The sequence below is a fragment of the Lolium perenne genome, chromosome 3 (assembly GCF_019359855.2).
Source record: "Lolium perenne isolate Kyuss_39 chromosome 3, Kyuss_2.0, whole genome shotgun sequence".
NCBI classification, from domain to species: Eukaryota; Viridiplantae; Streptophyta; class Magnoliopsida; order Poales; family Poaceae; genus Lolium; species Lolium perenne.
In genome coordinates, this window is record NC_067246.2 from 278,338,037 (window position 1) to 278,352,337 (window position 14,301).

Consider the following 14,301-nt stretch of genomic DNA (forward strand, 5'->3'; position numbering starts at 1 on the left):
TACCGACAACCCGGGCCCAGTGTGCCACAGCCACTCCCCTTGATAACCTGGGTACGCCCGGTCTACATGGGCTACAGAGAGAGGCCTGACCGTAGATGTGATCTGACGGCCGATACTGAGTCTTCCTGTGAACCGCTGTGGAAAATGTGTACTTGGAACGTCATACTCGAGGATGGTTCGTGGCCGTTAGATGGAAGGGGGGACAGAGATGAACGGCTGACGCAGCAATTTCCGCTCTATATGATGCGGGGCCCTGTTCCTTTGTCAGGACAGCGACGCCCCTTCTTCTCTCTGCTGTCAGTCTGTTCCTCTCTCGCTCATCCGATCCCTCCCAAACCCCAACCCCTTCCTGCTTCCAGCCCTTGCTTCCGACCTCCACCCGAGCCGATGGCGTCGGGGGACCTGTTTTTCAACCAGGAGCTGGCGGCGGCGGCGGCCATGGCGGCCGAGCCTTACGGTAGGTACTTCGCGAGCTCTGTCCATGGTTTCCCCCACTTCCAGCACCCCGGCAGCGCTGCGGCCGGAGTCCCCGACATGGGATTCCTCGTTTCCGGCATCGGCATGCCCCCTGCCGCCTTCGTCATGCCGGAGGGGGCGCTCCAGGCCGCCGGCTACGGCGCTCCGCCGGCCGTTCCCGTGGAGATCCCGGCTGCTGGTGGGGAGCAGATGCCTGCACTGACGCACGCCGGACCGGTCGCGCCGTGCAGAGGAGTGTGGACGGATGAAGAGGACGAGTACGTGAAACAGCTGATTCTGATTTGCTTTTTTGGAGCAGCTCGAGATCTCGCTGCTCGCATGCTTTGGTTTTGTGCTCGATTGATCCATGAATTAATGTGCTTTCTTGTTCGTAGAATTCTCAAGAAGATGGTGGCGGAACTTGGAGACCGGAAATGGGCGGCGATTGCGCACCACCTCCCGGGCCGGATCGGCAAGCAGTGCCGTGAGAGATGGACCAATCACCTGCGCCCCGACCTCAGGGTATGCTCACTTCCTCGATGCATCGCAGCTTACTGCCTTATCTTGGTTTAATTAGGGGAAATCTTCATAGATCTGTATGATTTTCAAGTCTAGATTTCCTTTAGGTTTAATTTTACTTCCAAGTATGCTGACCACTGGTCGTACAATTCGGGAGTGGGTATTAACGCCGGAGTTAATAGTTAGTCATGTTGCGTGACTTCATTTTAATCATTAAGAGCGCCAATTTCTACATCAAGGCCTCTAATTGATCGCACGAGTAAATTTGTCCGTAGCCCTTGGGAATAGATCAAGGAGAGAAAATGGTCAAATATGTTTAGCCCATTACTTTGTCTTTGTGTACAGTTGCTAGTGTACACCCGTCTGCAATTTGTTTAGCCCATTGTTTTGTCTCAATATAAGGGACTAAATTAATTTTTTTAAAGGACTAAATTAACAGTGAAAAAGCAGCCATTATAAGATGGGAGCAGAAGGCCATTAATAAGATGGGAAAAAGCCGTCTGAAATATTTTTAGCCTATTGTTTTGTCTCATCCTATAATTCCATTTGTTTTGACATGGGAGAAGAATGCCATTATAAGGAACTAAATTAATAGTGAAAAAAGGCTAAAGTATAAGAATGCTCCGTTGCGTGTGATTACACACACTTTTTTTAGCAGCTCTAAAAAAACATATTTTTGTGCAATTAAAGGTTTCCCATGCTGCCAAACCTACAAGGTATACTGCAATCGGGGTATAATTGGAGCAAAATAGATGAGCAGGCTAGGAATTCGAATAATTGTGCACCTAATTATATATATGTTACCTTTGATGTTTCCGGATTCCAAACGTCGCGGGCTCCTTGGTATCGTTGTTGTGACATAAACGATGACGTGGCGGTGGCGTTGGCGAAGGTATACCTTGTAGGTGTGCATATGTCGTGATTGGTCCGTTGTGCCGGTTAGTATGTTTTGTTTGGCGGTGCTCTTATGTACTCTAGCCAGGTGGACTGGTGTCGTCATTCGGGTAAAATGCTCTAGTTTTTCTCTTCCAAATCTTGTAATTTTTTTCCTTCAGCAAATCCATCAAAGTTGAGGCTGGTGGCCCCTGACTTGTGCATAATGCACAACTACCGCTACGCCACTGATCCTCCTCACACTATTAGGTAGTCCATAAGTTGGGTGGTCGGTGTCTCCCCCACCCCCGCCCCACTCACACACATACACTATCATTTTTTGGGGAGCGCAATTCAAGGTTTCCCGCGTCGTGGAATGTACAAGTTTGAATAATTGCACACCTCAGTATACATATCACATTTAATGTTTTTGGATTTGTTATGTCATGGGCTCCGTGAGTAGCCTTGTCGCGACGTTATGGCGGTTGCCTTAGTGAATGTATACCTTATCGATGTGCATGTGTCCTAATTGGTCTGTTGTACCAGTTAGTATGTTTTGTTTGGCGCGGGTCCTGATGTACTCTGGCTACGTGATCCGTTGACGCTGTTCGGGCAGAAATTTCTCAAAAAAAATTCATTCGGTAAATCTATCAAATTAAGTTGGGGGGGGGGGGGGGGCGTTGCCTCCTGACTTGTGCATACTAGTAGCTACACCACTGATTTGTCCCCATACTATTAGCTAGTCAGTATTCATAGTACTTCAATTTCTTCATCAAGGCCACTAATTGATCGCACTTAGGAAGAGAATAAGGTGAGGAAAAGGCAAAATGTTTAGCCCATTACATTTTGTACAATTTTTGTAGTGCATAACCGTCTGAAATATGTTCATGTCTCAATAGATCATCCTATGATTCGATTTGCTTTGGGATATGAGAAGAAGACCAATATCAGGGATCAAATTAATAGTGGAAAACAGCTAAGAATGTTCCATTGCATGTGCTGGACGTACACTCATTTTTTGGACCCGCGCCGCCGAATCTGTGCTCACCGTATAAAATAGATGAGTAGAAATTATAATAATTGCGCTCCTCATTATATATATGTCACATTTAATGTTTCCGCTGCTGGATGTCATGAGTTCCTTGACTAGCCTTGTTGTGACGTTAACGGTGGCGGGTGGCGTTAGCAGAGGTACACCTTATCGGTGTGGATGTCTCCTGATTGGTCCGTTGTGCCGGTTCGTATGTTTTGTTTGGCGGTGCCCCTGGTTGGCCCGGTGTCTCCATTCGACCTAAATTTCACACAGTTAGTCAAGCATTATATGTTTACTTGGCGTGACTTTCCTCGTGATATTGTTAATATTTTTTTAACGGTTTAAAGGCAGAAGCTCTGCCAGATTCATTATAGTAGAGGGAAAAAACTTTACAATGCAGTGAAACTGCAGGAAAACACAAAGCGAAGCTTCAAGTCTAAACCTGTTCGCCAAAAAGAAAAGTTTGCACTCCTCAAGGCCTAAACTAGCAACAACATTAGCAGTTGCACTCTTAGATTAAAAAACACGCCTATTGTTAATACTTTTCTACTATATGAATTGATAAAGACTATCTCTTACGAGGTTAGTGATTCTCTTCTACTGAAAACTAAAGAATATTTATACTCCCTACTATTATTATTATTTTCAAAACGGGGAAAATACAATGGCCTCTGCACCTTATGATATTCTAGTTTCTATAGGGGAGTGACTATTTATCTTTTTCTAATTCGATATTCATAGTTGTTCAATGAAGATGTTTTCAAACATTTCTACCTGTAGGGATCGTAATGTTTAGATCAGATATGGTTCATACATTTCTTTGATAGTGCAAATTTGGATCTTAAAGTCCCAAATTTACATTTCTGAACAAATATGCAAGTACTGCACTAGTATTTTCAGAGTATAAGCAGTATTCATGTACACCCTTTCTGTATATGCCGATCATTTGGGGTATTATTGACTTTGCTTCACATAATCACATTCCAGAAGGAGAACATCTGGACCGAGGATGATGACAAGGTGCTGATCGAGGCGCACAAGGTCTACGGAAACCGTTGGTCTGCGATTGCAAGGTGCCTCCCCGGCCGATCGGAGAACTCCGTCAAGAACCACTGGAATGCCACAAAGCGAAGCCTCAAGTCGAAGCGCCGACTGAAGAAGAAGAAGAGTGAACAAGCCGGCCCGGGCCAGCTTACCCTCCTTGAGGAGTACATCCGCGGCAACACTCCGGCGACCCAGCCCACGGCGCCACCGACGGTGTCCTCGCCGCCGTCCGGCATTGGGTACGGCGATCCAGCCGATCCACATTGCGCGGCACATGGGATGACCGGCTCCAGCCCACCCGGGATGGGGCTGTACCTCCAACCGGCCAACGCGGCAAGATCATCGTCCTATGGAGGTACGATGAACCTGAACTCGCCTTCGTTGCCGGATCTCAACGCCTACGGCGGGGAGATGCAGGAGCGATTCTACCACTCGTCGACATTCCCGCCTTACAACAACCTGCACTATGGACTGCAAGAGCCACTCCCAGCGCCGGCGTTTCCGCTGATGTTCAGCCCTCAAGAGCACCTGCAGGCTGCATGCACGAACCTCAACCTGTTCCCCATTGCTGATCAGAACCCGGCGAGGAACGTGGAGTTCGAGGGCCGATCCTCCCAAATGGCCTACGGTGTCGGCCACTACGACAGCGAGACGGGGCCGAGCAGCGCCGGTGGCAGCAGCGACCCGGACGACGACGTCGTCCAGATGGCCTCGAGGGAGTTCCTGACGCCGTCCGAAGACGAGGTTACACTTAACCTCAATAGGTTCGACTGAGACCGTGAGACAGTTCGCCGGAGCACCTCTTCGCAAGTTACTTAGTTTAAATTAGTTTCTGTTGTTGGTTAATTCAGACAATTTCAGTTGTTGTTGTATATCGCCCGGACAGCACACTGTGTGTGTGTATGCGCGTGGCATGTACCTTTACCTTGTTTCGAGTACTTTGTAAAAGTACCCATACCGAACCGTTTGTTGTACTGTACTTGTATTTCTCTTTTCTTAGAGACACCTATTCAGCGTATGCATTTCTATTTCCAACATTGTACGCCATCTGAACTGTCGTGTCTATATTTAGAGTGCTGGGATGGCGAAGAGCAATGCGCTGGTGGTGCTGGGCATGGTGTGCACTAGCCCATGTACTCCATCTCACTAGAGTGCTGGGATGTGTTGTGTGACGTAGCAAACAGCCTGGTGGCAGGGCCTTGATTTCTAGTACTACTCGCGGACAAAGCAGAAGATAGTAGATAGATAGAGTAGGTTGTCTGGCTGCACAAACTGTTTTTTTTTTTTTTTGCGGGTCTGCACAAACTGTTCGATTCCTCTTCCTTGCCATTGATCGAGTATATCTAAATGCTCACGTATGTTTCCGAATGAAAGAGACGATGAAGGGGTGAAGTATTTCTTTTAAAGCAGGCAATATTATTTTTTCCGAATAAAACAGAAGATGAATGATCCAACAAAACAATATCTGAAACACAGTAAAGGCGATGAACTGCCCAAGTTTTTCTTCGGGAAAGCACCATAGCCTATACTTTTAAAACATTGCAGCAAAGCAGTGTAATCCAAGATAAAAGAGGTGTAGTAAGCTTTGGCGGCGCGATCGTCGTTCGATCAATAAAGAAAGTAGTAATATTTTCTTGAATAAAAAAGGTGATGAATAATGGAATATTTTTCCAGAATAAGAGATAACAATAAAAGAAGGTAGTAATATTTTTCTGAACAAAGAGGCGACGGATAATGAAGTATTTTTTCCAAAATAAAAGAGGCAATGATTAATCAAATTATTTTTTTCCAAAACTACCATGGAAGAAGGTAGTAGTATTCATGTAGGGTTGGGTGATCGTGCGGCGAGGATAGTAATATATTTATCAAATAAAAGTGGCGACAAATAATGGAATACGCCCGTAGGGTAAATCATGAGGCAATCAATAAAAGAATGTACTACCCCGTAATATTTTCTACAAAAAAGAAGCCATGAATAGTAGAGTATTTATTTGCCAAAGTCACTGTAGAAGAAGGCGGTAGTATGTTTCATGAATAAAAGAGACGACGAATGATGAAGTTTATTTTAAAGTATATTGTTATATTTTTCTCGGATAAAAGAAGACGAACAATCCAACATTTTCCCAAACTACAGTAGACAGTATTGTTGACGAACTGTCCAACTTTTTTTCGAAGCACTCCAGAATATATTGTTGAAACAATGTAGCATTGAGAACAAGCAAGTGCGTGTGCACTTGCCCTATGCTAGAGCGCTCCACGATAGCGGCTCCACTTGATTTGTTTCGCTCAAGGTTTGCCTCGTCTTTTCACCCGAGATTCCTTCTCTGCGAAGAAACGAAAAAGACAATTAAACTGGTATCGAGCCCCACGCCGCCCTACTCTCACGCGGCCTCCCCTACACACGCCTCCGTCTTCATCTCCCATCCTTATCTTCTTTCTCTCGTCCGTTCTGGTCATCTCCTAGACCTCCCCACCACCGCTGCGCCGCCTCCTCTCCCTCGCCTCCTCCACCACCACGGTGTCCTCTGCATCGTCGTCCCCGCACCATCCTCCTCCTCTGTGGCCAGGGTATCGACGGGCGAGGAGGTCGCACGCGGGGCCATGGCGAGGCGGCGGTCGGGCAAGCATCGAGATGGCGGCAAGATTCTTGAGGCGGATGATTCAGTGGCCCGGATATGCCGTCTCTGCTCGCCCATTCCTCGCGACCCCTCCTGGACATGGCGGCGCTGGATGGAGGGTCTTTTTTCGATAAAGGGAATATATTAATATCAAAAGATACCAATTACACCCAGTCTCTGCAATAACACCTCACCCTAATGGCAGTACGGATGCACACAGCCAAAAAAGAGTAAAGAAAACTAAGAAATAAAAGTCCCGCTACAACCTTTTAGACCTAGCAACATCAATACAACCACCACTGTGACAACACCTGAAGTACAGACTCTCCAAAAGCGACGCCTCCAAGAAGGAAATAGTGCACCAGCGTCGTCGTTGCCCGGCCAAAGGTCTTAGGATTTCCCCCTGAAGATAGTCCCCACTCTCAAAACAATGCCTCCAACAAGAACATTGCCAGGTACAACCAGTTAAGGTCAGACCTTGGGTTTTCACCCTGAGAGGTAAGACTCTGAACTTCCCATGTGCTGCCGCCCCCACATGCATACCACTGCTGCAAGCCCGGAACGCCAAACAGATCCCTCAGCATCATGTTGACTCGAACCTCATTTAGCCAGTCCACCAATCCGGCCTTCATGATATTCCTTCTTCTGACTTCACCATGGATCAAAAAGTCACCTGATGTCAACACAGAATATAGCTTCGCGGCGCTCCCTCCGGAACCAAATGGTCGGAATAAAAACATTGGTGCGCACGACCGAATACCACCCGATCCAACAAACTGCAGGCAAAATATGCACTATTCCATTCGCCAGCGGAGCTTTCCGGAACTCATCTCTCCAGCCAGATCAAAGCAAACTAACCTCTGGTAGATCTTCATCTTCGCTTGCTGATACGTCTCCGACGTATCGATAATTTCTTATGTTCCATGCCACATTATTGATGATATCTACATGTTTTATACATACTTTATGTCATATTTATGCATTTTCCGGCACTAACCTATTAACAAGATGCCGAAGAGCCAGTTGCTGTTTTCTGCTGTTTTAGGTTTCAGAAATCCTAGTAAGGAAATATTCTCGGAATTGGACGAAATCAACGCCCAGGGGCCTATTTTCACACGAAGCTTCCAGAAGACCGAAGGAGTCACGAAGTGGGGCCACGAGGTGGCCAGACGCTAGGGCGGCGCGGCCCAAGCCCTGGCCGCGCCAGCCTATTGTGTGGGCCCCCTGTCAGGCCCCCTGACCTATCTCCTCCGCCTACTTATAGCCTTTGTCGCGAAACCCCTAGTACCGAGAGCTACGATACGGAAAACCTTCCAAAGATGCCGCCGCCGCCAATCCCATCTCGGGGGATTCAGGAGATCGCCTCCGGCACCCTGCCGGAGAGGGGAATCATCTCCCGGAGGACTCTTCACCGCCATGGTCGCCTCCGGAGTGATGTGTGAGTAGTTCACCCCTGGACTATGGGTCCATAGCAGTAGCTAGATGGTCGTCTTCTCCTAATTGTGCTTCATTGTCGGATCTTGTGAGCTGCCTAACATGATCAAGATCATCTATCTGTAATGCTATATGTTGTGTTTGTTGGGATCCGATGGATAGAGAATACTATGTTATGTTGATTATCAATTTATATCTATGTGTTGTTTATGATCTTGCATGCTCTCCGTTATTAGTAGAGGCTCTGGCCAAGTTTTTACTCTTAACTCCAAGAGGGAGTATTTATGCTCAATAGTGGGTTCATGCCTCCATTAAATGCAGGACAAGTGATGAAAGTTCTAAGGTTGTGGATGTGCTGTTGCCACTAGGGATAAAACATCAATGCTATGTCCGAGGATGTAGTTATTGATTACATTACGCACCATACTTAATGTAATTGTCTGTTGTTTGCAACTTAATACTGGAAGGGGTTCGGATGATAACCTGAAGGTGGACTTTTTAGGCATAGATGCATGCTGGATAGCGGTCTATGTACTTTGTCGTAATGCCCAATTAAATCTCACAATACTCATCATATCATGTATGTGCATTGTCATGCTCTCTCTATTTGTCAATTGCCCAACTGTAATTTGTTCACCCAACATGCTTATTCTTATGGGAGAGACACCTCTAGTGAACTGTGGACCCCGGTCCATTCTTTTACATCGAATACAATCTACTGCAATACTTGTTCTACTTTTTTCTGCAAACAATCATCATCCACACTATACATCTAATCCTTTGTTACAGCAAGCCGGTGAGATTGACAACCTCACTGTTTCGTTGGGGCAAAGTACTTTGGTTGTGTTGTGCAGGTTCCACGTTGGCGCCGGAATCCCTGGTGTTGCGCCGCACTACATCTCGCCGCCATCAACCTTCAACGTGCTTCTTGGCTCCTACTGGTTCGATAAACCTTGGTTTCTTACTGAGGGAAAACTTGCCGCTGTACGCATCACACCTTCCTCTTGGGGTTCCCAACGGACGCACCAGAAGAGACACAGAGGAAGAAGATATTGGAAAGCAAATGCACTGTTAATGGCAAGGTATGCAAATTGGTAATTGATAGTTGCAGTTGCGATAATTTAGTTTATGACGCGTATCAAGCAGATTTTCTGGCGTCGTTGCCGGGGAGATCAAGACACGCTGCAAGGGGAGTCTCCACCTCCAATCTCAATACTTTGTTTTTGTCTTGCTTTATTTTATTTACTACTTTGTTTGCTGCACTATATCAAAATACAAAAAAATTAGTTGCTAGTTTTACTTTACTTGTTATCTTGTTTGCTATATCAAAAACACAAAAAAATTAGTTACTTGCATTTACTTTATCTAGTTTGCTTTATTTACTGTTGCTAAAATGGGTACTCCTGAAAATACTAAGTTGTGTGACTTCACAACCACAAATAATAATTATTTCTTATGCACACCTATTGCTCCACCTGCTACTACAGCAGAATTCTTTCAAATTAAACCTGCTTTACTGAATCTTGTTATGCGAGAGCAATTTTCTGGTGTTAGTTCTGATGATGCTGCTGCCCATCTCAATAATTTTGTTGAACTATGTGAAATGCAAAAGTATAAGGATGTAGATGGTGATATTATAAAATTAAAATTGTTTCCTTTCTCATTAAGAGGAAGAGCTAAAGATTGGTTGCTATCTCTGCCTAAGAATAGTATTGATTCATGGATTAAATGCAAGGATGCTTTTATTGGTAGATATTATCCCCCTGCTAAAATTATATCTTTAAGGAGTAGCATAATGAATTTTAAACAATTGGATAATGAGCATGTTGCACAAGCATGGGAAAGAATGAAATCTTTGGTTAAAAATTGCCCAACCCATGGACTGACTACTTGGATGATCATCCAAACCTTTTATGCAGGACTGAATTTTTCTTCACGGAACCTATTGGATTCAGCTGCTGGAGGTACCTTTATGTCCATAATCTTGGTGAAGCAACAAAGCTTCTTGATAATATGATGATTAATTACTCTGAATGGCACACGGAAAGAGCTCCACAAGGTAAGAAGGTAAATTCTGTCGAAGAAACATCTTCCTTGAGTGATAAGATTGATGCTATTATGTCTATGCTTGTGAATGATAGGATTAATGTTGATCCTAATAATGTTCCGTTAGCTTCATTGGTTGCTCAAGAAGAACATGTTGATGTAAACTTCATTAAAAATAACAATTTCAACAACAATGCTTACCGGAACAATTCTAGTAACAACTACAGGCCATATCCTTATAATAATGGTAACGGCTATGGTAATTCTTATGGGAATTCTTACAATAATAATAGGAACACACTGATACGTCTCCGACGTATCGATAATTTCTTATGTTCCATGCCACATTATTGATGATATCTACATGTTTTATGCACACTTTATGTCATATTCATGCATTTTCTGGAACTAACCTATTAACAAGATGCCGAAGTGCCGATTCTTTGTTTTTACGCTGTTTTTGGTTTCAGAAATCCTAGTAAGGAAATATTCTCGGAATTGGACGAAATCAACGCCCAGGGTCCTATTTTGCCACGAAGCTTCCAGAAGACCGAAGAGTCAACAAAGTGGGGCCACGAGGTGGCCAGGAGGGTAGGCGGCGCGGCCCAAGCCCTGGCCGCGCCACCCTGTCTCCTGGGCCCCTCGCGACGCCCCCTGACCTACCCTTCCGCCTACAAATAGCCTTCGTCGCGAAACCCCCAGTACCGAGAGCCACGATACGGAAAACCTTCCAGAGACACCGCCGCCGCCAATCCCATCTCGGGGGATTCAGGAGATCGCCTCCGGCACCCTGCCGGAGAGGGGAATCATCTCCCGGAGGACTCTATGCCGCCATGGTCGCCTCCGGAGTGATGTGTGAGTAGTCTACCCCTGGACTATGGGTCCATAGCAGTAGCTAGATGGTTGTCTTCTCCTCATTGTGCTTAATTGTCGGGTCTTGTGAGCTGCCGAACATGATCAAGATCATCTATCTGTAATTCTATATGTTGTGTTTGTTGAGATCCGATGAATAGAGAATACCATGTTATGTTGATTATCAATTTATATCTATGTGTTGTTTATGATCTTGCATGCTCTCCGTTATTAGTAGAGGCTCTGGCCAAGTTTTTACTCTTAACTCCAAGAGGGGGTATTTATGCTCGATAGTGGGTTCATGTCTCCGTGAATCTGGGGAAGTGACAGAAATCTCTAAGATTATGGATGTGCTGTTGCCACTAGGGATAAAACATTGATGCTATGTCCGAGGATGTAGTTATTGATTACATTACGCGCAATACTTAATGCAATTGTCTGTTGTTAGCAACTTAATACTGGAGGGGGTTCGGATGATAACCTGAAGGTGGACTTTTTAGGCATAGATGCATGCTGGATAGCGGTCTATGTACTTTGTCGTAATGCCCAATTAAATCTCACTATACTCATCATAATATGTATGTGCATGGTCATGCCCTCTTTATTTGTCAATTGCCCAACTGTAATTTGTTCACCCAACATGTTGTTTATCTTATGGGAGAGACACCTCTAGTGAACTGTGGACCCCGGTCCAATTCTCTATACTGAAATACAATCTACTGCAATTGTTCTACTGTTTTCTGCAAACAATCATCTTCCACACTATACATCTAATCCTTTGTTACAGCAAGCCGGTGAGATTGACAACCTCGCTGTTTCGTTGGGGCAAAGTACTTGGTTTGTGTTGTGCAGGTTCCACGTTGGCGCCGGAATCCCTGGTGTTGCGCCGCACTACATCTCGCCGCCATCAACCTTCACGTGCTTCTTGACTCCTACTGGTTCGATAAACCTTGGTTTCTTACTGAGGGAAACTTGCCGATGTGCGCATCACACCTTCCTCTTGGGGTTCCCAACGGACGCGTGTCGAACGGAAAGACAACACGTCAACCACGCGCATCAAGCAAAAATTTCTGGCGCCGTTGCCGGGGAGATCAAGACACGCTGCAAGGGGAGTCTCCACATCTCAATCTCTTTACTTTATTTTTGTCTTGCTTTATTTTATTTACTACTTTGTTTGCTGCACTAAATCAAAATACAAAAAAATTAGTTGCTAGTTTTACTTTATTTGCTATCTTGTTTGCTATATCAAAAAACACAAAAAAATTAGTTACTTGCATTTACTTTATCTAGTTTGTTTTATTTACTATTGCTAAAATGGGTACTCCTGAAAATACTAAGTTGTGTGACTTCACAACCACAAATAATAATGATTTCTTATGCACACCTATTGCTCCACCTGCTACTACAGCAGAATTCTTTGAAATTAAACCTGCTTTACTAAATCTTGTTATGCGAGAGCAATTTTCTGGTGTTAGTTCTGATGATGCTACTGTCCATCTTAATAATTTTGTTGAACTATGTGAAATGCAAAAGTATAAAGATGTAGATGGTGACATTATAAAGTTAAAATTGTTCCCTTTCTCATTAAGAGGAAGAGCTAAAGATTGGTTGCTATCTCTGCCTAAGAATAGTATTGATTCGTGGACTAAATGCAATGATGCTTTTATTGGTAGATATTATCCCCCTGCTAAAATTATATCTTTGAGGAGTAGCATAATGAATTTTAAACAGTTGGATACTGAGCATGTTGCACAAGCATGGGAAAGAATGAAATCTTTGGTTAAAAATTGCCCAACCCATGGACTGACTACTTGGATGATCATCCAAACCTTTTATGCATGACTGAATTTTTCTTCGCGGAACCTATTGGATTCAGCTGCTGGAGGTACCTTTATGTCCATCACTCTTGGTGAAGCAACAAAGCTTCTTGATAATATGATGATCAATTACTCTGAATGGCACACGGAAAGAGCTCCACAAGGTAAGAAGGTAAATTCTGTCGAAGAAACCTCCTCCTTGAGTGATAAGATTGATGCTATTTTGTCTATGCTTGTGAACGGTAGGCCTAATGTTGATCCTAATAATGTTCCGTTAGCGCCATGGGGTGCTCAAAAAGAATATGTTGATGTGAATTTCATTAAAAATAACAATTATGATAATTCTAGGCCATATCCTGCTAATGGTAACTCTTATGGTAGATACGCTTCACCTAATGAGGAAAAGATGTTAGAAATTGAAAGATCCACCAAGAACTTTATGCAATCACAATATGAGCAAAATAAATTGTTTACTAAAACTATGAATGAGCAATCTACCTTGTTGAAGAATATAGGAAATCAACTTGAAAATTTGAATATGGAGATCTCTGGGTTACAAACTAAACTTGCAAATGCTGAAAACCGAATCTCATACATGTCTCCAAGGCCACAATCTTCTTTAATTAATAAAATGGCTGCTAAACCTGAGGATATAGATAATAAAATTACTACTACAGCAAATGCCATCCAAGTTAGAATTAATGAGAATATAAGATTGATGGCCGAATTGCGTGCTAGGTGGGAAAGAGAAGAAAATGAAAAAGAACATAATATAGCTAAAGTTTGGACTATTACCACCACTAGCAATGCTAATGCTCCACATATTGCTGCACCTCCTACTATTAATGGTAAAATAATTGGTGTTAGCAATGTTTCTACTTCTAATGCAAAGCGCGAAGAACTGCCTGAAACTGCTAAAACTGCTGAAACTGTCTGTGATAAAACTGCTGAAATTTTTTCCAACATTGGGGATGATGATCCCATTGCTTTAGATTATAATGGTTTGAATTTTGATGATTGCCACATCTCTGAAGTTATAAATTTCTTACAAAAACTTGCTAAGAGTCCTAATGCTAGTGCTATAAATTTGGCTTTCACGAAACATATTACAAATGCTCTCATAAAAGCTAAAGAAGAGAAATTAGAACGCGAAGCTTCTATTCCTAGAAAGCTAGAGGATGGTTGGGAGCCCATCATTAAGATGAAGGTCAATGATTTTGATTGTAATGCTTTATGTGATCTTGGTGCAAGTATTTCTGTTATGCCTAAGAAAATTTATAATATGCTTGACTTGCCACCATTGAAAAATTGTTATTTGGATGTTAATCTTGCTGATCATTCTACAAAGAAACCTTTGGGGAAAGTTGATAATGTTCGCATTACCGTTAACAATAACCTTGTCCCCGTTGATTTTGTTGTCTTGGATATTGAATGCAATGCATCTTGTCCCATTATATTGGGAAGACCTTTTCTTCGAACTGTTGGTGCTATCATTGATATGAAGGAAGGTAATATTAAATATCAATTTCCTCTCAAGAAAGGTATGGAACACTTCCCTAGAAAGAGAATGAAGTTACCTTTTGATTCTATTATTAGAACAAATTATGAT

General features: G+C 43.6%; 1 protein-coding gene across 1 annotated transcript; it reads left to right on the forward strand.

Moving 5' to 3' along the window:
- Nucleotides 1-387: 387 nt before the first annotated feature.
- Nucleotides 388-4,713, forward strand: LOC127340015 (uncharacterized). The gene is made up of 3 exons (XM_051365799.1): nucleotides 388-734; nucleotides 852-978; nucleotides 3,869-4,713. The coding sequence occupies exons 1-3, from the start codon at nucleotides 388-390 to the stop codon at nucleotides 4,697-4,699; spliced, it is 1,305 nt and encodes a 434-aa protein (XP_051221759.1). The 3' UTR covers nucleotides 4,700-4,713.
- Nucleotides 4,714-14,301: the final 9,588 nt, after the last annotated feature.